The following is a 27,536-nucleotide window of genomic DNA, read 5'->3' as shown; positions in this document are numbered from 1 at the left end:
CAGGAGACAATTGGGTGCATGGCTTAATTGTCTTTTTTTTACCTTTACACCACAGACTGCATACTAGTCTGCAGAAATGCTTTCCATTAATATTCAGCTGACAGACTTAATTTCAAAGCAGGCATTTGTTATTTTCACAGATGAAAAAAAGCTGTTGGTATTCTAAGAGATAAAAGAGATATTTTTTTTTCTTCCTTTTTTTGCCCGGTGAATCAAAGTGTACAAACACGTTCATAGTTCTACTGCTGGTTTTAGGACAAGGAGTATGAATGTACGTGGAGTGTTGGTTTCTTTTCATCAGCCCTGGTCTTCACACAGCAGTGTGAATAAAGCCTGAAGCTGGCACTGTGAAAACTGATGTGCATTGGCACCTCGGGGGAAAGCTAAGTAGAATGATGCTTAGTGCCAGCTGTTATGTAGTACTAGCCCAAGGATCCACACAGAGACCCATGACCTGTGTATATAAATAGCACAGGGAGCCCCTAGGGATCTCAAGGTAGCCAGGCACAGAGAAATACCCTCTCACTGGGTCTTACTAGGCTGGACTTGGCAGCAGGGGGGACCAGCAACATGGCTTGTCCCTGGCGGACTGGGAATGTGGGCAGATCAGGCAGGACCCCAACAGCTTCTCCCCCCCTGGGAGAGGCTTCCTACCAAGAGGCAAGTGGGGAAAAGCAGAGAGCAGTGGTGAGCAGTCACCTCACAGTGGGGAAACACTGTTTGCCTAGGATACATGTACTCACATAAAAACTTTACGCCTCGAATCCCAGCAGGATCACAGGAATGGTTCCTCTGACACGGGGTAGTTTGAGAAACCCACTATTGATGAGGCTAATGTGGCATCTTTTCTGCAGGTAGCTTTAGCTGGCAAGGGCACTAAACCACCACCTTTCAGAGACAAAAAGGTATACCTACAAATACAAAGGCGAAGGGCAGAAGCATATGCTGCAAAGAAAATCAAGTTCCTCTGCATATATAAAACATCAACTCCATGGTACATTTGCACCTATCGTATACCTGTGTTTTACAAAACAGAAGTTAGCAACTTCCTTAGCTCATCTACCACAACACAAAGACGTGTCTACAACCACATAGTCTGTTAAGCAACTATTAAATAGAGAGCATTAGGACCATTAACTTGGGGGTAAGAGGTGCCCTATCTCATACCCCACTCTCCAGAAGTCTGATTCTGTTGATAACAACAACACGGCCACAGACATCATCCCACCTGCTTGGATTCTTGTTTGTGATCAGTCCCACAGAGCTACTAAATACATTAAATTTAATCAAATAATACAATTAATGTTCTTAGAATAGTAAAAGTGCCTGCCATTCTCAAGAATGAGAATTGCTCAAGGAAGTAATGCAGGACATTAGTATATTAACACTCACAAACCCCCAATTTTTTCTAGAGAAAAATAAGGTAGTTAGCAGCAAGAATGTTCATGGAGTCACGAGAGAAGCATCTTCAAAAACCGAAGGATTAAAGTGAACCTGCAGGTAGGACAGAGTGCTACTTGAAAGAAATCAGTGAATTAATCCACATCTGGTACTAGAAAAATAATCTTAGGCAATAGTATAATATTGTTTCCTTATTCTAGGCTGTGATCTTGCATTTGCAGAGAACAGGGCCTGTTGCAGAGATACCAGGAGGCAAATTGTTTGCCTGACTGGCTGTCAGCACAGGGGAAGGAATGTGGCACTGCCATCCATCCTCTGTCCTGACAAGGGCCTCAGGTGGGGATGTGCCACTGCTCTGCAGCACAGGCAGCTCTGTCACAATCTCTCACAGCCGGTTGTTCAGTACAGTTACCACCTCACAGACATGGATTTTTAAGCAGATATCACCGGGTCTTCTTTGCATAAGGGGAACAAAAGCTGGACAGAAATGGCCACAAGCCCTCTCCCACCAGAGCTTTTCCTTCTTCCTCCTCTTTTGCAGGAGGGCTTCAGCCAAGGAGCCCTGGTAAAGGGCAGGAAACATGTGCACTGCACAGGCACTTTCCAGCAGAGGAGAAATTATTTTGGGCCAGTGTAATTGAGTCTGCCAGAGAGTGAGGATAAAAGTTTCTGCCAGGATAAGCTACGATCTGGCTCTGGTCCATTAGTACTTTGTTTAGGTGTAAAGCTACCTATATTTATTTTTAAAACAAAATCTGCCTTGTAGCCTGCTATCCCATGTGCTGCAATACAAACCGGTGGGGAAGATGACTGGTGACCCTGAACAGGGAGCTTTGGCTGGGACTCAGGAATAAAGGAGAGTTTACCGCTTTTGAAAGAAGGGGCAGGCAAGTCAAGAAGAGTACAAGGGTCTCATTAGGTCATGCAGAAAGAAAATTAGAAAGGCAAAAGCCCAGCTAGAACTCACGCTGGCCACTGTTGTCAGGGATAACAGAAATGTTTTCTACAAATACATTAACAACAAAAAGAGAGACAAGAGAAATCTCCATCCTCTATTGGATGTGGGGGGAGAACATTGCCACCAAGGATGAGGAAAGGGCTGAGGTACTAAATGCCTTCTTTGCCTCAGTCTTTAACAGTCAGACCAGTTATCCCCAGGGTATTCAGCCCCCTGAGCTGGAAGGCAGGGACAGGTCGAGAACAAACCCCCCACAATCCAGGAGGAAGCAGTTTACAACCTGCTGTACCACCTGGACACTCACAACTCTGTGGGGCTGGATGGGATCCACCTGGGAGCACTGAGGGAGCTGGTGGAGGAGCTTGCCAAGCCACTCTCCGTCATCTACCAACAGTCCTGGTTAAACAGGGGAGGTTGCAGATGACTGGGGGCTTGCCAAGGTGACACGCATCTACAAGAGGGGCCGGAATGAGGATCCAGGGAACTACAGGCCTGTCAGCCTGACCTTGGTACCGGGGAAGGTTACAGAGCACTTCATCTTGAGTGCGATAACCACGCATGTGTAGGACAACCAGGGGATCAGGTCTAGCCAGCATGGCTTCATGAAAGGCAGGTCCTGCCTGACCAACCTGATCAACTTCTAGGACCAGGTGACCCACCTAGTGGATAAGGGAAAGGCTGTGGATGTTGCTTACCTGGACTTTAGTAAAGCCTTTGACACTCTCTCCCACAGCATCCTCCTAGAGAAGACGGCGGCTCATGGCTTGGACAGGAGTACTCTTTGCTGGATTAAAAATTGGCTGGTTGGCTGAGCCCAGAGAGTGGTGAATGGAGTTAAATCCAGTTGGCAGCTGGTCACAAGCGGTGCTCACCAGGGCTGTTTTGGAGCCAACCTTGTTTAATATCTTTACCAATGATCTGGATGAGGGGATTCAGTGCACCCTCGGTAAGTTTGCAGATGACACCAAGTTGGGCAGGAGTGTTGATCTGCTCGAGGGTAGGAAGGCTCTACGGAGGGATCTGGACAGGCTGGATCAATGGGCCAAGGCTAATTGTATGAGATTTAACAAGGCCAAGTGCCGGGTCCTGCACTTTGGTCTCAACGACCCCATGGAACACTACAGGCTTGGGGAAGAGTGGCTGGAGAGCTGCCGGGTGGAGAAGGACCTGGGGGTGCTGTTTGACAGCTGACTGAACATGAGCCAGCAGTGTGCCCAGGTGGCCAAGAAAGCCAGCAGCAACCTGGCTTGTATCAGGAATAGTGTGGCCGGCAGGAGCAGGGAGGTGATTGTGCCCCTGTACTCGGCACTGGTGAGGCCGCACCTCAAATGCTGTGTTCAGTTTTGGGCCCCTCACTACAAGAAAGACATTGAGGTGCTGGAGCATGTCCAGAGAAGGGCAACAGAGCTGGTGAAGTGTCTAGAGAACAAGTTTTATGAGGTTGAGTGAACTGGGGTTGTTTAGCCTGGCGAAGAGGAGTCTGAGGGGAGACCTTATCGCTCTCTACAACTACCCAAAAAGAGGTTGTTGTGAGGTGGGTGTCGGTCCCTTCTCCCAAGTAACAAGCAATAGGATGAGAGAAAATGGTCTCAAGCTGCATCAGGGGAGGTTTAGATTGGTTATTAGGAAAAATTTAGTTACTGAAAGAGTGGTCAGGCATTGGAACAGGCTGCCCAGAGAGGTGGGGGAGTCATCATCCCTGGAGGTGTTCAAAAAACATATAGGCATGGCACTTCAGGACACGGTTTAGGATTCATGGTGGTGTGGGTTGACAGTTGGACATGATGATTTTAGAGGTCTTTTCCAACCTTAATGATTCTATGATTCTACCTGGCAATTGCATCAGCAGAGCAGGGTGCGAGATGGCAGGAAGGGATGTAGTCATGTAACTGGAGTAAAACAGGAGGAAGAAAATCATAATAAACATTTGCTTAAATAAATTGTACATTCTGGTGTGGAAGAAGACTAGTGTCTTCTTTACACTCTGTAAGGTGAGGTAATTCAAAAGCTGTTCTATTCAGATGCTATCGCAACTGGGAAGCTATGAGATGAATTGCCTCAAAAATTAACTTGAAGGAGGCAGAGTATATAAAAAAGGATCCTTCTCTGAACTTAACCAGTATAGCACGTAATTCACTAAGCTTTAATGGTGAATTTATGATGTGGAAAAATTTATTTCCTGTCTCATCTTCCCACCTAAAAAAAAGAGAGAAAAGGAAAATAGAAATATTTCTTACATAAACTTTAGTCACTTCTTCTGGTAAGATGTCAGGATGAAAAGACTAATTGGGGTTCAAGGTCAAAATGAAATTCTGTTCACATCTCTGTCCTTCACACATCATTCTGCAAAACGAGAGAGCTGAACAGAGGGAGAATTAACGGATTTCTTTTAAGTTTAGTAATTGCAAATTCAAAATGAATATCATCTGCAGACATGGTGCCAGCAGACAATGCAAGCTAACGAAATAATGGTAGTCCTGATAAATAATTTATGCACCATATCAAAAGTTGAATGAGATAAAGAAATGGAGAACCCATTTGAAAATTTGGAGATTGCTTAAAGCTCTTCCGCCTGTGGCTCTCAAGAGGATGATCACGGACCACTAACAAACTCTATGGCCATGTATAATTCATAAACTTTCCCTCATTTTCATGACTCAGCGCTTGTCAGGCCACACCTGGAATACTGTGTACAGTTCTGGTCCCCGCTATACAAAAAGGCTGTGGACAGGCTGGAAGGGGTCCAGAGAAGGGCCACCAAGATGACCAAAGGCCTGGGAAGCTGCCATATGAGGACAGGCTGGGAGAACTGGGTTTGTTCAGCCTTGAGAAAAGGAGGCTCAGAGGGGATCTCATCACCGTGTACCAGTACTTAAGGGGTAGCTACATAGAAGATGGAGACTCCCTTTCTACAAGGAGTCCCATGGAGAGGACAAGAGGGAATGGACACAAGTTGCTCTTGGGGAGATTCCGACTGGACGCGAGAGGAAAATTTGTCATAGTGAGGACAGCCAACCGTTGGAATAATCTCCCCAGGGAAGTGGTTGACTCGGCCACATTGGACACCTTTAAGATTCAGCTGGACATGGTGCTGGGCCATCTTGTCTAGACTGCGCTCTTCCTAGAAAGGTTGGACTAGATGATCCCTGAGGTCCCTTCCAACCTGTGATTCTCTGATTTTTTTATTTTCAGTGCTTATAGTTTATAGTTAACAAAGGAAGAAAGAGTGGTAAAATCCTGGTTAGAGTTGAGAGGAGAACATAAGGTAGCTGATTTCTCCACTTAGTCTATTCATAAAGGGCATCTGTTTTCATCCCAAACTGCACGTATATCTGCCATTAAACTTAGGACATTGAAAACAGAAAAAAAACCCTTCTGCTCATCTCCTCACGCCTACTTTGTATTTTTACGACAGCTATGATAGCGTGAGATTATAACACAACAAAAGCCATTTCGGGATGATTTTTATTAACAATGTTCTTTTGTGGCTCTTGGTTAATTTTCAGACTGGCTTTGTTATGGATTCATTCAATGGCAGTAAAGCAAACTCAGAGCAAACCAGTGGAGCCTATCTGAAGGCAGTGGGGTGTTTCTGAATATATTACATAGCAAGAAACTTCTCCCTCATACAGCCACATTGGAAAGATATTACTAAATTAAACAAATCTAAAAAACACATTCAGATAAGGTCTGCCTTGAAATTGTTTTGATGGTTGCAATAACAAGCCTGTGAAGTCATATTCTGAAAAGACATGGTGGGCAAGAAGGTTACTTTTAACTCTTTGCACATCAGTGATTTGTTGCTTGATTTCAGGCACAGCACAATTCAGTTGCACAACCAGACTTTTGTAATCTAGTGTGGATCTGAGTAGCTTGATGATTTGCCCTTTACAGATGTAACGTAAGGGGTTTTTTTTCCTCTAAGAGGCCTTGGAGTTTTAATTCTAATTTTTTAAATCTATCTAGAAACAGAGGACAGTGTCCTGTGGCTTTCGGAGGGAAACCCTCTGCTTCCTACTCTGAGTACACAAGCAGAGCACAGCACACTTCTCAGCTGCATGGCAAGTTTCAAGCTGCTGAAAGGCTGTGATGGCACCCACAGCCTCTGCTGCCACTTGTCAGAGTGAGCAGGTCTGGCTTAAGCCATCACAGCAGAAGCCAATGGAACACCAGAGAAGGAATCTCCAAATAGTTTCCCACTGTCATCATAGACACAAAGAAATCACACAGTTTTCTCAGGGCACCTTTGCAGATCTGTTGTCCTGGGTGGGTACATGGGAAAGAAGGTGACTGCTATCAGCAGGCTACAGAAGCTGCTATAGGGCAGCTGCCCTTTGGTGATCTCCTGTGCTTGTGCACCGGCTCTCATAAGGCTGACTAAAGGAAGCCATTCCCTCAGTTCCTCCCTGTCTGTCCTGCCTGCCTCTGGGAGCCTGTTGAATGTTATTCAAATATTGTTTACTTCATTAATTTCCTTCTACCATCAATTGATGAATAAATTATTCATAAGTAAATTTATAAATTATTCTACCAGTTCTATTGATGATTGAATAATATTGACCAAATAAATTATTCACTCTTCTTTTCCCCCACCAAATGACAAATAAATTATTTGTGAGTATTCTTTTTTTCATTATTAGATCAACTCTTCCATCTATTGAGACATTTATAAGATATCACTCACTCTGATAGCTACACAATTTGAAAGCAGGACCCTTTAGGACCTACATTTTCATAGACAAACAGAACTAGTTTAACTTTATTGTATACTTATATGGCAGTTGCTTTAAATATGAGGCCCTTTAGAATATGAGGACATAGTTTTGTATATTTCAAAGCCAATTAAACAAAACACTGAGACATTCTGGGGTTAATTCTCATACAACAAATATATATTGAATTGTGCAGATTATTTTACAGTTTTCTGTATTTGTACAAAATAGTCAGTGTTGAGGCTGCAGCCAGCCCATGACACCAAAAGGTATTAGGGTGTAGGTTCTGTAAATTAACATCAGGAGCAAAGCCAAATGAGACAGCTACCTTGACTAATGGCCACTACAAACGTGAACTGCATAGGCCAGAGGTTATTTCAAGTTCCTGGATAAATTACATGAGCTTTACGTCTAGCTAGATCCATTGCTTCTCTCTCTTCTTTTGCTGATTCACCACTAATTATGTGGCAGACAAGTGATAGCCTCTTCTAGTGGCACCATTTCTAGCATATTTTACCATGCAGGCAAAATGTGTCTATAACCAAAAATATGAACAGTCCATGTGGTGACTGTCATTATAAGGGTGGGAGGGGGGGATAAATAAATAAAATTAATAAATAAATGCATTTCTAGGAATGTGATACTAAGTCATAAGCACCCATAGGGAAAGGATTAGATTCTCTCTATTTCATGGAACTGAAGTTAGATTAAGTCCACCAAGTCAATCAAGCTGCATTACTGTGAAATCAGTATAAGGACTGTGAATAGTACACTGAAAAGTATTCTCTAAAAAGTTGCTTTAAAAGAGACAGAGAGAGAAGACATCTCATGCCAGCAGAAGAGCAGCCCTTCTGTAATTTTTTAGGTGTGACTGCCAGTGAGGATCAGAAGCACATACCTCTCTCTGCTGGCATGTTTCCTGCCTCAGAGACCCACCAGTAAAGCATGTGTGAAGAGGTTTTATTTGACTTTTTATGGGTTTATTTTTTTAATTTAAAACCATGAAGCTGGCTTATTCGCCAAGCTGGGTACATGCAAGAGAGTGAATACAGCCTCAAGACAGCAGTTACTTCTACAGCTCATGCTGCCCAATGGGGGTAAGATGAATGGGCTGTGCAAGTGAAGCAAGACTGCTTAGCAAGCAGAGAGCACCTGGCTGTTGCAGACATGAGCTGTCTTTCCTTGTTTCCCCTTTCTTTTCCACCCAGATGGGGGCTGTGAGCTGTTACTTGGACTGGTATAACAGTGTAGTATTTAAAACACAGGCACAGCAGAAAATCACAGCTCTCTCATTTTCAGAGAAAACTGTTAATAGGTCTCCCTCTCTAATGGAGGCATTCTAACAAGTCCCTGGTTAAACTGGCATTGGCATTTCCACTTAGAATTACACATTAAAATAGGCAGCACTACTTAGGGAATTGTGGTCAGGACTTACAGGGGAAGCACCTAGAGTGTGCATTCTGAAAAATAACTCAGAGGTCTTTGGGGTCAAGTTTTTAAACTCCCTTTCTCCCTGTTCCCCCAGTAGAAATGCCATGGAACACACAGACACAGAAGTATACAGAAGAGTATGGTAGAGAAAGTGAGAAGACAATAAAAGGGTGTCTAGACAGATGTGGTGTAGTCAGAGAGACAGGCTGGAAGACTGTTCTTTGCAGCACTGTTCAGAATGGATGAGAGTAGAGCACAGTTATGTTGGTCAAGGCCAGAGAAAAGACCACTGCAGTAGTTAAGATAAAATGGTGAAGGGAACCCATGGAAAAATTTTAGATAAATAGGTATGTAACAGACTGTATCCTTGGGACATTTATGCAGAAAGAAGCTATGAAATTTAGCCTGCATATGAGGTTTTGGAGAGTAGTCTGAGCTGAACATGTGTCACATTAAGGGTCTGAGTAAAAGACAGAGATGCTACTGATCCAGAACAAATGCAGGTGCTCCGTATTACGCAGCGTGATGTCTATTCATCAGTAATGGGGCAGTCCAGAATATGAGTCTGGAAAAGAGAAAAGAGATGAAGAAGTGATCTACATAAAGCTATGCAGGTGGGCTAAAGAGGATGGCCTGTTCCACACAGGACACTAAGGGCAAGATGAGGCTACATAAGCAGCAGGCCACAGAGACACAGAAGCCAAAGGAAAACAGGACCACAAGAAAATGTCATCTTATTTAGTTGTTTTACAGTATTTTGCAATATCATGCTCCTGGTCATTTGCATCAAAAGTATCAGAAAGGACTTCTATCACTGCTGTTTACTCCACTTTAGCAGCCAGAGCAAGGCGCAGCTGTGCAACAGTAGGTATTACGGCCGCACATATTGCATGGGGATTCCAGCCGTGTAGCTAGGCTGGGGCATCTGGCCTGAGGAGCAAGGACTAAGGTTAGGCTGCAAAAAAATGTTTAGACTCATCCAAGTTATATTTTTATAACATGACCATACATGCACAGAGTGGGAGGTTAGGGGGGCTGTTATCTCATACGTTGGAATTTTTTACTGTAAATGTTCTACTTAGCTGATTTTTACTGTAAATGCAGTGTAATAGCAAAATATATTTGCAGTTTGGTTAAGTTTTTGCTGTTAGTTTTTGTCACCAATACTTTTGACTCCTAGTAACGTTTTGCATCTAAGCCAGTTTTGCTTCTTTTCTAAAGGAAAGTCACAGAAAACAGAGCTGTAAGGAGTTGCAGGAAGTCATCTAGATTTTGCCTCCATAATAGCTAAGAGGAGAAGTAGCTTAAATTGTCTGCCATTTTTAATTAACTAAAGAACCTTCAGTCTTTCATATGTCTTATTTCAGGTATGAAATTATTTGGGAAAGGCAACTTTTTTCCAGGAAAAAAAAGAAAAAAAAGGAGCAATCGTCTGCAAGCATGACTCGAAGTAGTGGAAAAGAACTTTTTTAGAATTACAGCTATGTGAAAGATGTAATTTTATTTCATGCTGAATCATGTTAAAGAATACCTCCCTGCTTTCATATCCTATTCAATGCAGTGAAACTGTCAATGACAAAGATAGTACTCTCAATGAAGGACAGAAGAGGAAAGCTCTGGATATCTCCCTGCTTACCTTTGTCTCTGAAGGCTCATAATCTTCTTGTTTAAGTCTTTTCCAGAGCTGAAAAACAAACCTCTTACTCCTAACGTGACAGTGCTATTGGTGGCCCCTTAATATTTCCTTTGCAGTCATTCCTCCCTCTTCCATTTCACTGCATTTTCCTCCTCAGCCTCCTTTTTCCTTTTTGATTGCTATTTTTGGTTGCAGCTGTTGTAATTCCAGCTGGAAGAAATGAGGCTGTTGTTCTCCTTTGAAAACTGTGAAATTAGTATCTGTTATAAACTTTCTACAGTCGAAATTGCAGGTCCACATATTTTCTATCTTAGTGTCATCAGCTCCACTGTTCCTGAGAAATAGAGCAGACAAGGAAGGTGATCATGTCAGAAGAAAACGAGGGAAGTAGCTGGGGAAACACCATTAATTTGAAGAAAAGGGCCAATCCTACCAGATGAATCTCATGCTCTATGGAGAGCAGTGCAGAGTAATATACTCAGGATGCTGGCAAAGAGACAGGCATCTGTATTTTGGACTAATAAAGTCCTATTAAGATCTATGTGCTTGGAAGAGTTCCTGGAGCACTGTAGCTAAGTGTGGATCATGGCAACCTAGTCATCATTCAGCAGAACGCGGCCGCCTGCCTTGCCGGCTCAGATGCAATAAGGCAGTTATCCTAAGCAGATGTGTTTGAGACCTCAAGGGCATCAAAGCGTCTGAGATTCGTAACTACTCTGACAATCTGGCAGCAGATCTGTTTGGCACAGGGCACCACAAAGGCAGCAGCGAGCTTTGGAGTTGTTTCTCTCTCCTAACACCATCTTGCTCAATGTCTTTCAGCAAGATGAAAAAAAAAAAAAAAAAAAAGGGGTCAGGCTGAGAAAGAAATGTGATAAAGAGCTGGTTATGGCCTTCTGTACTGTTGTCACTTGACACAGTAGCTACCTAGAGATAGATGAGCCTTGAGGGTGTCTGGAATTAAGTGTCCTGTGGACAGTGGACTAAATAAAATAGCCGTTACCACTCTCCATAGGCTTGAGAGAACCCAGATATCTGGGTGTGCCACCCAAGCCAACCCTGATGGTTTTGGGACTATGAATCACAAATGCTCTTTCAGCACTTCTGTGAAAGGAACATACGTAGTATCTTATCTAGTATCCACAAGCAGATGCTGATTTTGTGGATGGTCTCCCAGAGTAAAGCAGCCTTTCTGGAGAAAGCTACTTACCACTTCTTTACACAAAGAACTGGCTTCAAGGACAGCTTAAAGGCAGTCCTAAATGTCAAAATTCTACAATAGCAGACCAAAAAAAGGGTATTTTTAAGTTATTGTCACAGCTGTGGCAGAAGATTATAGGAAATCTTTATGTTTGAGTTTATCTGCATCATTTACTGTTTTCTGTCAGCTTTCCGACATTTTTTTCTCTACTTCTTCAGTCAATATGAGTCATGAGGAGAAAAGGACATGTTTAGTGCGCAGGGACATTTACCTGAATCTGTGAACTTGTCCCATGTTGTGAACTTGTTTCCTTCTTATCTTCCTTCCCATCCTAAACTGAGCAAGTGTGCATTGATCTTATTTCATCTAATCTCATTCTTATGCTAAAGAGGAAAAAATGAAACACTGCAATTAGACATCAGAATTATATTTCTTTTTGATATTTAAAATATGAACCATTATGGAAAATTTAAAAAAAAAAATCCAAATTCAATTTCTGCAGGCTCAGCACTTTGCCATTCCCTCAGGAAAATGGTATTTTCAAAGCTTTCAGTTCCCATTATCCATTTCATTTTACTGTGTCAAAAAGGGGAAGAATTTTGTCTGTACTTAGGCTATTCAATGATATTAGGAATGAAAAATCCTCTCTCTAATGAAAAATCATGTTCTGCTTTATCATGATTATTCTAGCTCTTTAAAACAGTCCACATGGTGCAGTAGTACTGTTGCAATTAAACCACTGAAGCGAAGGGTACCGGGGAAAAAGTACAGCGGGAGCGTATCTTTTCCTTGCCACTAGCCTAGAGCTTCGTCAGTGGTGACATAGCACAAGGGGAAGGGGAGGACATGGAGGATGCTAAAGAAGGAGCAGGGGTATGACCAACTATTCCAGCCAGACTGTAAAGATGAGCTGATGAGCTGATGCGCACAATCTGAGGGATAAATTCCCCCCTTTCCCAAACACCATGTGATTTCCTACCCCAGAAAATGTCTAAGTGCTTGATTTGTATGAATTTTACTCACAGTGACAAATGCAGCAGCTGTAGTTAACATTCAAGAGAAACGGAAACATGCCAAGTGATCAGTTCCCTGACTTGTTTTCTCAGTCGCTGTATTTAAATCCCACATAAACTCAAAGTTCTTTTCATAGTGTATGAAGACAAATATTTGTTGGTCAACAGATGACCCCTGCTGGTGTGCAAAATAAAAAGAATCTATGCCAAATGATTAATAAATTCCACTAAAAGAACACCTCCTATTTATTATTTTTTACAGCCTCCTTTGTGCATATTTGCCCGTGGTTTGTGCTTCACTGTGATTAATCTCATCACTCCATCAAGACTGTATGTCTTCAGTCTGTTTACCAAAGGATTATAAGCTGCCTTCCTTTCTTACACTTCTCCCCATAATCAACCACATGCTATTCATTTATCAATAGTATCTTCTCATCTCTGCTCCATGTGTCCAAAAATTCCCCTCTGATCATTTTCAAACAAGTTCCTGGTGATCTCCTTGTCTCATTGTCTGTTTATTTGGAATAGGTGATCATAGCAACAGCTTCTGTTTTCAGTGCTTCTGCAAAATTTGTGGTATTGTCAAATTCGGACTTTCATCAGTAGTACTGTCATTATCGGTATGCTTTTTTCTGTTTTCTCCTACTCATCTGACTTTGACCTAACTTGAACCTAAAACTGACTTTTGCAAGAGTTAACAGAAAACTCACATTATTTGGCCAGCACATGCAATATCTTCCTTTATCCATGATCACTTCAGCTTGTCAGGAACAGTCCATCTGTTTTTTCAATTGGTATTATCATCACAGTTCTACATAGCTGTACTGTCTTCTCTTGGCAATTCACTCAATAACCCCCGTCCTCTCACCAGCAGGGATGAGAACATGGGGAATGGCGTTGGGTGAAGCATTCCCATCAATATGCTGATAAGGCTACTTTCTAGTGTTAAAAGAAGCTTCTTTATTTAAATTTACCATGTCAATCTAGCAAGTTAGATCAGCTGTGCATCTGAAATCACAAAGCACATTACATTTCTTTCCCTACATGGTGTTGCACACACTTTCACTTCTAGAAATTCCACATTGTGAATTATTTGTGTTGTCCTCGTATCCATATTTAACTAGATTATTAAAGATAGATATTTCTGATGTAAGCCCACTGGAGATGTGCAACAGCATACTGTCATCTCGTATGGTAGGTTTCACGTTCAGCATCCAGATACTGGCAGAGTTCTGCCCGCAGCTTTCCCGAGCCTCCTTGTATTAGTCAGTAGCTCGTGTGCCACTTCAGCTGTTGTCCCTAACAGAGAGCACAATTTTTTAAAAAACACCCTAATTTGCCTCAAATAACTGCTAAAAACTTGTCACTTTGGATTACTTTTTAATCTTGCCTTCCAGCTTCTTGTTAAGTTTAAAAGTGTGTGTTCTTTATAGAAAACTTTGTGCAGCTTATAACGTGTACTGGAATTTTCATTTCTCCTTTTCATTTCTTCTTTCCATTTTGTGTAAGTGTTGCCATGTTAGTCTCCAGCAACATTTCCGCCTTAGGGACCTTCACCTTAATCACATTCTAGTTGTATTAACTCCATGGCTTAAATAGTTTTTCTTCAGTGCTCTCCTCTGTCACGTAGAGCTATCTCAGTACATCCATTGCAAGATGTAGTCATTTCTGAAGCTGACATAATATTTCTCCAAGGTTTTTTTTTTCCATGAAAAAACCTAACATCTGAGGAAAGTATTACAGAGGCTGCAACCTCTCTCAAATAAAACTCCTTCTGTGGACTTCAAACTAGATGCTGAAAGTAATTAAAAAAAAGAAACAAGTAAATAATGTTATATTTGCATTTCTAGTGGGTGTTTAGTACTTGTCATTCAGCGGAAACGTTTTCTGTACTCACATACAAGCAAACACGGAGCAAAGCGAACTGGTTTGGGTTTAGTTTTTGTTTGTTTGGTTGGGTTGGGTTGGGTTTTGTTTTTTGCATTGAATCTTACTGCAAACATGAATACTGAGCGCATGAGACCTTGTGGAATCTATTTCAGGAAACAGCTTCTCATTATTTTGATTTCATTATGTCCTGATGACCTCCACAGCCTTAGTGAGGCCTGCAGGTAGGATTTAACTGGGGTCCAAGAGCCTGTATAAGGGAGAACATGTGGACAGCACTTTAGTTTCATAAACCAAGTTTTCCAAGAGATTAAGTACAGAACCAATTGTTGTAATGCTGAAGTGATACTTTTATTTAGAGAGAGCAGCACTGAAGAATTTAAAACTAGAAACCTACGAGAATTTGCTATCGTCATCATCATCACGTTCTTCTCCTTCCGCTTTTTTAATTAAATAACTTAATTAAAAAGTAATTAACAGTAGCATATCAACATAGACATAAAGTATCTATGCATTTTTCTTAACAATTAAGCTTCAGCTATGGGTTTCCTGTTTTGTTCAATGCCTAGAATTCCTCATTTATATGCCATTTTTGTTTCTTTTTCAAAGTTAAGAAAAAGTATACTAAAAAATGTCAAAAGTTTATCACGTAGTTAAGGCACTAGATAAGAATTCAGGCATTTCACACTGAATCCCACTGGTGCTATGTTTTTTTTTCTGTGACCTTGAGCAAATCACTTAATCTCTCTGTACCTCTGCTCCTCATTTATTTTTAAAGGACAATAATACTTCTTCTGTCTCTCTATTTACATTGCAAACTCCTTTCACTCTGTGTTTTATATGATTCTTGTTGCAATAAGAATCCTGTCTAACAATTCTTATTATAGAATTGCTTTATCTATGTAAAAAGCAATATAGTCTGTATGATAGGTTATCCTGTGTGATAGGTTATCTTGATCTATCACCTGGCTGTATAAGGAGTTACTATTATTATTAGCACACCAGGAGTGTGTTAGAGACTCTGTTAGACTCAGAGCTCCCGTGTTGCATGGCTCTTTTATCAAGAGAGGAAGGACTGGTCTTACAAAGTCTTTCTCTACAGTGGTAAAATAAATGTGCTTGGGAATAACTATTCTACCATCATTGAAGACAACCTGTACAAAGTGACCTGCATCCATACCATTAAACTCAGCCAGCACTAAGGCAGAGAGGCTGCATGCATGAGGTCTATTGGGAATGGTCCCTGGCTTACAGTAGCTCCCAAACTGTATCCTGGAGTTTCACGAGAGCTTTCTGGACCAAAAATTTAACAGTATGGACTGAACAAAGAAACATTTGTAGGCTCCGTTTAACAGTGGCCATTCACACCTTGCACTCTCACTACCCATTCTCCTTCTGTATATAGCTATAAGCATATAGCTACAGCTATATGCTTATAATAATCTGTCCCAGTCTTGCTTGATTCAAGTCCTAAGGCTGGAAAAGAAGAAAGTGAGCTGTAAAAGGGTTTTTTCTAGTAGTAAAACATAAGAAACTTGACATCAAAAATTGTTCAAAGTCAGTCCAGTCAAAATTCAGACAAAAAAAAAGTAGTTTGTTGAAACTACTCCATAATACATTAAAAATTCTCTGGTTGAGGGAGAGAGAATATGGATGAGTAGTTCAGGTGATTCCAGTTTATGTCTTTTATATCAAGAGGATCAGTTTGGTGATTAAAGCATTCATTTGGTAAGTAGATGACATGGCTTTAAATCCCCTGAGCCAGTGAGAGGATTTGAAATTGTCTCCTGTATATTTATAAGAATACCGAGGACTGGTACAGAGTGAAGGACTGCATCATCTTTGGCTGTGCTCTGATCTTTCTCCTCAGTTCTTGTAAAAAGGTATTTAGGCATCCAGCTCTGGGTCTGCAGGCCTGAACACAAACCTCATGCCTAAGAAAGAGTCAGGCTAAAGACCAACAGTTTTACTCAGCCTCTACCCTTACCCTCTACCTTACCCAGGGACCTCCTGGTTATTCTGGCTCAATCTTCTTGAGACAAGGTCACATCTTTTGACTCATGCCTGCTCGTATCTAAACTATTTGAATGAGCCCCCCATTTGTGGGTTTAGTTGATCTCTGGTACACACCAGAAAAGGAAATTTAAGTCTATGCTTTGGTGTTGCTGAAATCTGGGGATATAGGCATGCTTAGTTCAAGGATGCCATTTTGTATCCCAACAGGTCTTGAGGTGACAGCCAAGGCAAGCTGTCAGCCAGCACAGGGAGAAGTGATAAGATGCAACTGGTGTTGAAAGATCATCGTTGTGCCCACCCCAGCTACATGCTTCTCAGGTCTGTCATCAGGGGCTTGCTGCAAGATCAGGAAATACTATTTCAGAATTCTCTCCAGCTTACACTCTAATAATGAAAGAGACACAGTAAATGTGACCCCATACAATGTGTACACAGGACCTACAAGCCTAACTCCTGGTTACTGATGCCTCGCTTGGCAGCAGAGCATTTAAATCTCTGTTGAAATCTAGCCCAGGCTGATTCTGAAGGGCTTAAAGTCTAAACATATTTACCTAACAAGAGATCCTACTACAATACAAGCCTCTGCACTGTCAAGACCCAGAGTGTGGCTCTCTTACAGACAGCCCTAGTAATGGTGGATGTAGCTGAACTGCCACTTCCAGAATTATCACTCTATCCCAGATACACTGCCTAGTATTACCACGTGGGACAGAAAACCTGAAGCAAACAGAAAAGTTTTAACTACTTGTTTTGCAGTTTGAAAAGATTTTGCAATTGTGGCTTAATCACTTGCAACAACTGAATAAACTTTACCCTGCATATTGCTTTCTGATGAGTGTTTTATGTGTTCTTGTCTCTGCAGACTGAAGAAGTCCTGAAGATTGATGGAGGGCCATGCTATTCAAACAGCAGGCGTTGCTGAGACAGAAGCTCCTTGTGCTAGGCAGCCTTGCTATTGGAAGTCTCCTATATCTAGTCGCCAGAGTTGGGAGCTTGGATAGGTAAGTCATTAAGTAGCTGTTCTCTTAATTAGAAATGGGCCCAGATTGTCTGAGTTTTTGCTTAAAGGCTCTGGGTTTTTTGGTTTGGAGTTTGGTCTTTTTTTTTTTTAGTGTCTACTCTTCTATAGAAAGACAGAAAGACTCTCTATTCTAATACTGGTTTTCATCATTCTTTCCTCCCCTTTAGAAGAGAGTAGGAAAATAGTCACAGGTCATCCCTGTCAAAGTATTTCTGTCTGTCCATTTGTATTCTGAGCACATTGGCACTTGTTTTCAGAGAAGAAATAAAACAGCATCCAGTAAAAATGTCATTACAGTAGCTCATTTTTGTCTGTGTGCATCTGTGTGTTGACCTCTAGTTTCAGCAAACAGTTATGATGTATTTATATATCGTCTTTTCTAAATTTATGAGCAAGCAATTAATGTGCTACAGCGGTAGTTAAAATTAAGTATGAGCCTGCAGAGTAGCTCGTCAAGTTCTGAATACTATTTCACTTGAAAGATTGCTTCAGGGTTTGAGAATTTTAACTGTGTTAATTAGCCAGTGTTTTCCAGAGCTGAATGTGCTAAATAAGTGGGTTTTCTCTGCAAGTGATTTCCTGGAGAGCAGTAGAAAATCCCGCAGAGGAGATCAAAGAGTGTTTGGCACTTTTGACCAGACTGAGTTTTGACTGGTTATTGACAGTGCAACACTAGTGATACCTGCACTGACACTACTATTTCTGTCACCTTCAAAATGGCCTGGGATTGCTCTGGTAGGTGCTACACAAAGACAGGATTTAAAAAAAACAACAAAACCCACACTTTTTCAAAAGAATGAAGGAAACAAGACTTCAAGATTTTCAGAAGCTGGTAGACAGCTTGCCAGTGCTAGTACTTTATTAGTGTTCTTCTTTTAAATGGTGGAAGACATTAGCTGAGTTCAAAATTGTGACACAACGCTGTGTGAATATGCAGTGCATGGAAAGTGAATTGAAAACAGAGTTACCTAGTGTCCATTGGTAGGTAATGTTGAGCTCCGTCTGAGGTCACTGGGTGCCTTCTTCAGCTGCTTAAATCCACTCCAGAAGAGGGAGACCATGCACTCAGCTAGGACCAAGCGCATTGCAAATTAAGCCCCAGAATTTATATCTTCTTTCCCCTGGTGGTCAAAGCATCTCCGATGCTTCAGAGGTGAAAACTTCACTGAGACTAATGTGATTCTGTAAATGGAGGCAGAATACCTTACTGGTCCCTGCAAAAGTATATTTTATGCTCAAAGGCATGAAATCTAATTAACCTTATGCTATTATCTATGCTTGCACGTCTTCAGAATTTACTGATAGCTATAAAATTATCTTGCCACAGTATTTGACTTGCTGACCTCCTGCGGCAGTGAATTCCACCGGTTTCATATATAATGTTGCCAATGGCAGTAAAATCCAGTTTCATTCTCTTGCATTACCCAGTGTGAAAAATACCACACTGCTGAAAAGCAGCCCTTTATTTGGACTGGTTAGGAAAGAGAGGGAGAAGGAAGCACTAGAAAAGATGAGACACAGACAAATTAATGGGAAATGTTCTGTCTCAGCACTAGGGCACAGTCCAGACTTGTTGAATCTCTGAGTAAAAGGGCACTGAGTGGCTTCAATCGACTTTGGGAAAACTAATTGTTCAGGAAGAAATCCACATTCATTTATGCTTAATTTATGCAGAGCCAGTTTCAACAAGGGAGCTGGGGATGGCTCACATTTAATAGCCTGAGATTATGTTCTTTGACTGGAATTTTTTGAGTTTTCTTAGGCCCAAAGGGAAATTACCAGTAGCTTATCTGATTCATTGAGTCATAAAGTCCAATAAGATGAGCACTTCCCTCTGGGGGAGGCTGCCGTCCTTCAGATCCTGAGTGCATGGAGCTGCTTCACATGTGGAAGCTCAAACGGATTCTGTGCATGGCAATTCTGAGATCTGGGCCAGTCTTTGAGTTGCCTGACTCTCTCATTGGTAGTATGGGGACCATCCACACCTGATTTTGATGCTCCAAACAGCTCCTGCTGGAACCAGGCACATAGTGTTTTGCCACTGTGACACCTCTATTGGAAGCAAATTAGCAAGTATTTTGGATCAGGAGAGACAGCGCTACTGTGTGTCATTAAGATTTCCCAGCTGACTTCAGTTGTTTTGAAATTTGCCAAAAATACAGTTCCCTGAGATGAATTGTTCTATGGTGGGTTTTCTCATGAAGAATATTTGTGGAGTTTTACTGTAGCCATTTGAGAAATTGCCTGGTTTGGGAGAGCAAATTCAGTGATATAATAAAGGTCATATACTCTTCCTTTGCAAAGGAGTCTGTCATTTTATTGGAAAAAAATGACTCAGAGAATCAAAAATATTAACATGTTGTGATATAATAGTAAATAGCTACATCTGGGGATTCAGCTACCAAATCTGACAGCCTGCTTAATACCACCATTGCCAAGATCTTTTAAAGGATCTTTTTTATTGTTTAGAGAGAGAAGAAAGGAGAAAGTAGAAAACCTGAAATGTAAAGTGTTAAGGAAGGACTTTTAACAACATGCAATCTTCTCCCTTAGGCTGGAGGATATCTTGAGTCTTTATTTACTCTTAAAGGAAACTACCCCGTTTGGCAAGCTGTTGTGTTACACCGAAGGCAGTGCTGTCTTTTTGAGCAAAAAAGATGATAAAATTAGTTGAGATGGGCCTGGAACTGCTGTTGTGGAATCTTTTTTGCTTGAAAACAAATAACAAATACACAGAAGGAGAGGGAAGAGAAGAACAGAGATAGCAATTGCAGCTTTTGTTTCTTATGCTTTCAACTGCCACCTTGCTGCTGCAGAAACAGTGTCTTACCAGCCTCACCACAACCTCACCAAATTGTACCACTTTCAAGTTAAGACATTGCTTTCTGCTTGGTTTTTGGGTTGGTGGTTTTGGGTTGGTTTTTTTGGTTTTTTTTTTTATTGGCAGGTTTGCATCAGCGTTGCAATCATTCAGTCTTTGCAACCAAGTCAGGCTCTTATTCAGTAGATGGCAGACAGCAAAGGAAAAAAAGACAGTGGAAACTTGAGAGAAGAAATAACAACAGGAACTCACTTCTCATCACACCAGCTAATTAGTCTGCAGGACTTAGCTAGAGCTCATGTGAACCCAGCAATGTCATCTGGGTTGTTTCTTCGGCTCGTCTGGACAGGCTATATCTCTCGGCATCTGGATAATCAAAAAAACAGCTAGAGGGTGAGCCAGGGGGATCAAACTTACTTTGTCCCAGCCATCCATTGTCCTAGCATCAGTGTCAAATTAGAGAAGCCAACAAGCAGTGATGGATGGAAAAGCCATAAAGAAATAAATAATTCTGTCCTGAAAGCAGGGTTTGAATAATACACAGTAAAAGAGTGAGGGGCCACATGCTGAGAAACCAGAATAAATACTGAATACCTAAACAGCTATTAATGAGCATTGCCCATCTGGTACACTGGCAGAGGCAGAGGCCTTGTGAAAAATAATAGCATGTGGCCGTGTAATTTTAAAAACATATCATAATATATATGCAGAGTGAGCTCATATTAAAATTGTCTAGGCAACCTTTGTTCTTACATATCCTTAATTTTGGAGAGCATGGCTCTCCAAATAGTTATTAATGATATTTTTCTGTAGGATTTTGGAAGTTGTCTCTACATACTAATTTCATCTTCAGTGCAACATTGGCCTGTGTAATGACCAAAGCGCTGATTTGGGAGTGGAGGTGAGGGCGGTATTTTGGTTTGTAGTAGGAAGTTGTTAACATTTTTCTTACTAAATAATTTATCACATTCAGTGACATCAAATACAGGAAGGAAACATTAGAAAAGTGGAAAATAGGTGAAATAATTGCAGGTGAATGTAAAAGAATAGCATAAAAATACAAAAAAGAAGAAAGAGTAAGGCACAAAACAAAGTTCACTGGGAGGATACACAAGTGATGACAAGAAAATGATTGATGTAAAGATGCAATAAATGCATTTTTTAAATCTTTTCTTGCCACTCTTTCTGTGCCTTGCTAATCATGCCTGATTCAGAAGCTTGGTCATCCTGATTCTGTCCTGGGGAAAACATTGGGCATCTTCTAAAGAGGAGGGAAAATATTGAAAGGTGATGTCTAGAAAGCTGTTTTTCATTCCTGTTTTGTTCTTTTGTTCCTCTTCACTAAAGAGGCTAACTTTGGATCAAAAGCTAATAAAGTCAACACAATGGGAAGCTCAGGAAAGAATTCAGGCAAGAAGAGGAAAAGTGTGGGACTGGATTTTCAGATCAAAATGAACAAATAAAATTCATCTTAGAATGCTTTAAAAATTGCCCAACTAATTGCAAAGTAATCAGCAACAGGGGAGGTGAAGCAAGGTTCAAGAAGCCCCGAGAACAGTAGTCATAGTGCCTATGCTTGAAAAGAGCAGAAGGGTCGAGTTAGGAGTTATTCAGCCAAATCACAGAAAAATACCAGAATAAATAATCAGAATATTTGCAACAATTTAATCATTGGCAGAATAAAATAAAAATTGAAAGACGGGCACATCACATTACATTGCAAAAGGTTTCCATGAGCTTGACAGAAAACTTGCCTGAAGAGATGCCTTTGTTTTACAAATACTTCTTATTTTGATTGCAGACTGCAGCCCCTCTGCCCCATAGATGGTCGATTTGGACCCCGCGGCCAGGACGAGATCCCACTGCGAGCTCTGCAGTTCAAGAGAGGGCTGCTCCACGAGTTCCGAAAGGGCAATGCCACTAAGGAACAAATACGACTGCACAATCTGGTTCAGCAGCTTCCCAAGGCCATTATCATTGGCGTGCGGAAAGGAGGCACCCGAGCACTGCTGGAGATGCTGAACCTTCATCCCGCAGTGGTCAAAGCTTCTCAAGAGATTCATTTCTTTGACAATGATGAGAACTATGCCAAGGGAATTGAGTGGTACCGGAAAAAAATGCCTTTTTCTTACCCTCAACAAATAACAATTGAGAAAAGCCCCGCATATTTTATCACTGAGGAAGTACCTGAAAGGATTTACAAAATGAACTCATCTATCAAATTATTGATCATTGTCAGGGAACCTACCACAAGAGCTATTTCTGATTACACTCAGGTGCTGGAAGGTAAGGAAAGGAAGAACAAAACCTACTACAAATTTGAGAAGCTGGCTATTGATCCTAATACCTGCGAAGTGAACACTAAGTATAAGGCAGTGAGAACCAGCATCTACACAAAACATCTGGAGAGATGGTTAAAATACTTCCCAATCGAGCAGTTTCATATCGTGGATGGAGACCGGCTCATCACAGAACCACTGCCAGAACTTCAGCTGGTCGAGAAGTTCCTAAATCTTCCTCCGAGGATAAGTCAGTACAATTTATACTTCAATGCCACCAGAGGGTTTTACTGCTTGCGATTTAACATTGTCTTCAACAAGTGCCTGGCGGGTAGCAAGGGACGCATCCATCCAGAGGTGGATACCTCTGTCATTACCAAATTGCGCAAGTTCTTTCATCCTTTTAATCAAAAATTTTACCAGATCACTGGGAGGACATTTAACTGGCCCTAAACTAAACTTCATACAACACTTTCTGTTGCACCTGAGACATGCAATAAATGTCTCTGCTAAAATATGCACTTTTCATAGACGCGGCTATCAAAGTAACCTTTTTTCATGCATACGTGTACATATGCAGTGTGTGACCAAATATATGGTGGGATCAATTTTTTCTACAGAGTAGTAACTAACATGAATTTACCGTCAGCATAGTTGCATCTTTTAAGATATAATAATAAAGGGAAAGGAGGTATTGAGGGAAATCAAGTCAGACACCGTTAAAAGGGTCAGTGTTCCTCTCGCTTAGTGAAGTGTTTATGTGACATACTTATTGATCTAAGCAGAACGTTCGTTTATGCCATAAAAATTCATGTCAAAAGTCTGTGAGGCTGTGAGAAAGCATAATCTTCAGGCTATACTTGGTATGTATATTGCTAAAGGAATACTGACACTTTAAACACAGTGCTGAATTTTTACAATGAGAGTGGATAGAACTATTTTCTTATTATTTGAAATTAATATCTTATCTCATACAAATAACATTGTTTCAGAGTTCCTGTGGTGAGTTTGCACTATTGTTTTATTGTATGGACCATAGTGTCACTTGTAGCATGTCAATCACGTGTCAAAAAAAGGTCAAATAATTTTTTCTTCTATGCTTGTGTGTTGACAAAGCTAAACATCGTGTACATAGTGTACAATGTTTGTAAATACTGGTTTCACACTAAGTAATTCTATTTTGTAAACTGAATATGGCTATTTAATTTATTGTGAAAATTAAATTTATTGTGGTATTTAAAAATGGAATGGATTAAAATTACCTATATGTGCAACTGCTTTTCACCTTTGCTTGATATATATCAGTGTGGTCCTTTAGCACCGACAAATCCTGTGCAAGTGTGTGAGAGAGAGCTGCACTTGTAAACTTAGTTTCTAGACAGTTGAGAAAACTGATACATGCTGTGAAGCTGAGTTTATTAAAAAACTCATCCATCTGGGAATCTGGTGTAATACACACCTCAAAGAACATTATTGCTGTTCTGTTGCAGCACTTCGCTATAATTAATTCAGTTGCAGTAGCCCGTGAGGCTAAAGGATGACTGTAAAAGATTACTGTAACCAGGTATATCAGAAAAGCAGAGCAGCCATTATAACCAAAACGACAGACAGACAAACAAGATTAGAAGAGTTACAGAGATTTGATCACTGAAAGCTGGTGATGTTTCAGAAATCAAGGAAAACAGTTGTGATACCTCTGCTTTTATCTGGTAGCTTATGTACCTGCTCCAAACAACCAACCACAGTGTTGTTATTACTGGTATAAACATATAGCTCATGTTTCCATTCAGTAAATGACAAGAAATTAACTCACGAAATAAGTATTTCATGCTCTATACATTGTATGGCTCTTAAAGATTCACAAACAGAATAAAAGCAATTGAAAAATGTCTTTTAAAATAAGAGAAAGGAAAGAAAGGAAAAAAAACCCAACCACTTTAAATCCAACATCTCAAGATGGATGGGGACATAGATTTTGGAAAGTATCCAGAACATCTGAATATTCTGAGCTACAGTAGCTGAGTAGCTGGCAGTTCAGAGTATAATAAGATCAAGTTTTCCCTGTGGGCTGTTTATCTTGCTCAGTGATTTGGAAGCATCGTTTTTCTAAATAAGTGATTTTTAAATCTCTTGTGAGAGATTGCTACTTGCCTTGCTGTATCTTTAATCATATGTGCTAGCACTGTGAGCAATGTGCCCTTTCTTCATGTTGCTTCGGAGCCTTGCCAACACAACACAGTAGAGCATATGTGAAATTTTCCGCAGCACCTACAATTGTACTCATTGTTTTCCTGTATGAGAGCCATTTATCCTACCCACATCCAGCCATACAGACTGAGACATCTAACTCACCTAATAGTGTTCAGAGAGGAGATTTTATCCAGTTTAACATCCGCACTATCTTCAGGTGAGCAGCCAGATTCCAGACGGCTTTGGGTGATACTTACTGGCTTGATATAGTCCTGGCTACAAACTACGACTGCAGGCCAAGACATATTTTCAGTGAAAGGGACAAATTAGGCCAAAGTTACCTCTAAGCATAAAATATGCATTTGAAATTAATATCTCTCTGCATTGATCAGAAAAATCACAGAGACTGATTTAACAGGCCCAATTACGCACATTCCTGTTAAAGTCAGCTGGCTTAACTCCAGATTTTCGTTTGCAATTTTGGCAACACATGGATAAATTTAGGTGATATCTTAGACAAATCTGGTTCAAAAAAGCGCAGAGGAATAGTCAGGAATAGCAGGGGAGGAAAGAGGGTTCAGAGGCATTGCAATGTATTAAAAAGTCTAAAAGAGCAGGAGACTGATTCACTTTCACTGAGCCTTCAGTGCAATGTCCTAGGTTAATGGGGATTTTGCTGCAGTATTCATAACCAGTTTGAGAAGTTCTGACCTTATGGTATTTACCTCTTCAGGAGCAATTTGTGAATAATTCATTTCAGCCTCTTTGCTTTGCTTCCCAAATCCTGAGTGAATCATTTCTATTCAAATTGATCATGAGTGTTCAGACTGGGAAGAGCGCTCATAGCTTGAGTTTATGATTGCAGAGTGATGCATAGCTGTATGAAGTTGCAGCTGTTAACTTATGACATTCAAGTTCTCTAAAGACATTGCATCTTTCATATTTTCTGTACCGTAAAATTGCAGGCTTCACAGCTCTGATAAATGTTTGGATTAAAAGTGCTAATATTTCTGTGCATTTTTATCAGATTGTCCCAGCTGCTATTTAAACCACACAGAACAACAATTTGCAGCATAAAAGAATATCAAGGATGAATTTGAAATTGTATTCTCAGAAATCTATATAGGTAGATAAAGGACTGATATTTGGAGATCAGTGATTCATTTACCATTAACCCACTGTACCGTCTTTTCTTAAGGAAAGCAGAATAAGCATGATGAAAATGTATTTGCCCAATTAGAATGGATTTTTTTTTTTACATAATGGCTAAGAATACAAGAGAAGCAAGGTTTTGAGCAACACATTGCACTATAATAGTCCAAGATTTTTAAAAGGCAATGGGCACAAACGGAAACACAGGAGGCACCATCTGAACATCAGGAAAAACTTTTTTACTGTGAGGCTGACAAAGCACTGGCACAGGCTTCCCAGAGTGGTTGTGGAGTCTCCACCATTGGAGATATTAAAAAGACATCTGGACACAGACCTGGGCAAATGGCTCTGGGTGGCCCTACTTGAGCAGGGGATTTGACCCCCTTTCCTACCTCAGCCACTCTGTGATCCTGTGAAGATCTCCCTCTACCTTTAACGTTCTTCTTAAGTATTACCCATCAGTTCAGCGTTACACAGACCTCAGAGAAGATCCAAGCCCAGTGTCACAAGCCGGTCCAATCACTGTTCAAACCCAAGCTGTGGAAGTGCTACTGTGCACATGTTTACTCCCTGGCTAGCTGACCAAACTCATATTGGGAGATTGCGCAATTTATTGGAACTCTCTGACTGGAGAAGATAAGGAGGTAACTTAGAGAAATATTTCTTTTTTCCATCCTGAATGACCTCAGCAGTGATGCTGAGTGACACAGAATATAGTAACCCAAGGTACATAGCAGGTAAATTTCCAGAAAAAAATGATGTAGTGAAGCTCTTTTCAAGAAGCTCCCAGTGAGCAATGTCTCTTGCATGGCATTCGCTACAGCAAGACACTGGGTTATACCCATAAACTTGGGTAATAGAGCCATTAAAATTTGTTTCATAGATGCATATTATTTAAATTCTCTGTAGTTCCAGATTACATTAGCAGCTCTTTATACTGGACAAGTGCCTTAGTGATATGTCCAGAAGAATATGTGGCCTACTGAGTGAATGCAAAAGATTCATGTCTGAATGCACATGGTAAAGATTTAACATCTATTGCTTCTCTGTTTTTATTTGACTTATACTTCAGACCAAAGTGTTGACCATAATTTGAAGAAAACAAAAGCAAAAATTCAATCAACCCACAAACACATAACAATAAAAATTTTTGGAGAAACTTCCATTTCCTGTCCTCAATATAGGGTACTTGATGCTAATGAGGCTTGTTGAAATCATGATTTAGCAAGTTAGATCTATTTTACCCTAAACAATCAAATGTTAGTAATAGTGAGAGACTAAAGCTCCTATAAAATTACTGGGAGTTTGTGGAAGTTTTCAAATGACGCTTTCATAACAGATGAGACTTTAGTACTTAAATGCTCATGCAACTGTCCAAGGTGGGAAGTTCAGAAATTTCATGAGTTTTTAGGCTTTTCCACAATTCTGTTTCCAGGCATTTGCTCTTTGATGGAATAAACTTATTGTTAAACTGGGGTGCCTAAATCCTACACTGAACTCATTACATCCAGTTATTTTGCACACATGCAACTGATTTATCTCCCATGAGGTAGGGTTGAGCGCTCTAGCAAACACCTTGTTTGCTTTCAGTTTAACTGATATGTCTTAGTGAAGTTTCAGCAGTGCTAGAGACTGTTCCAGCAATAGCGCATCACTGAGATGAATTATCTGCATCCTTGGAAAAGGCCAAAGGCAGACCTATCACTGGAAGGGATTTTTAATACCCACTTGAAAAGTTCAAGGCCCAGTTTCTCGTAAGGCAGCTAATGTTGGAGCAAAGATCATGCAGAAGCATTGCTTGTTAATGACAGTCTAACA

At 40.7% G+C, this 27,536-nt stretch overlaps 1 protein-coding gene across 3 annotated transcripts in view; it reads left to right on the top strand.

The window, feature by feature from the left end:
• The window catches only part of HS3ST5 (heparan sulfate-glucosamine 3-sulfotransferase 5), a 204,045-nt gene extending 180,374 nt beyond the window's left edge, over positions 1–23,671 (top strand). For 2 of the 3 annotated variants that reach the window (XM_075087479.1, XM_075087477.1), the window contains 2 exons: positions 17,118–17,256; positions 21,899–23,648. In XM_075087479.1, the coding sequence (XP_074943580.1) occupies positions 17,150–17,256; positions 21,899–22,829 (1,038 nt within the window). In that variant the 5' untranslated portion in view covers positions 17,118–17,149 and the 3' untranslated portion in view covers positions 22,830–23,648. Of the gene's footprint in view, positions 1–17,117; positions 17,257–21,898 lie in introns of all 3 variants that reach the window. The other variant, XM_075087478.1, reaches the window with a different exon arrangement.
• The last annotated feature ends 3,865 nt before the right edge of the window (positions 23,672–27,536 follow it).

This window comes from Phalacrocorax aristotelis, chromosome 3 (assembly GCF_949628215.1).
Source record: "Phalacrocorax aristotelis chromosome 3, bGulAri2.1, whole genome shotgun sequence".
In the NCBI taxonomy this organism is placed as follows: domain Eukaryota; kingdom Metazoa; phylum Chordata; class Aves; order Suliformes; family Phalacrocoracidae; genus Phalacrocorax; species Phalacrocorax aristotelis.
Note: the sequence above shows the minus strand (reverse complement) of the source record. Positions and strands in the feature narration are given on the sequence as shown.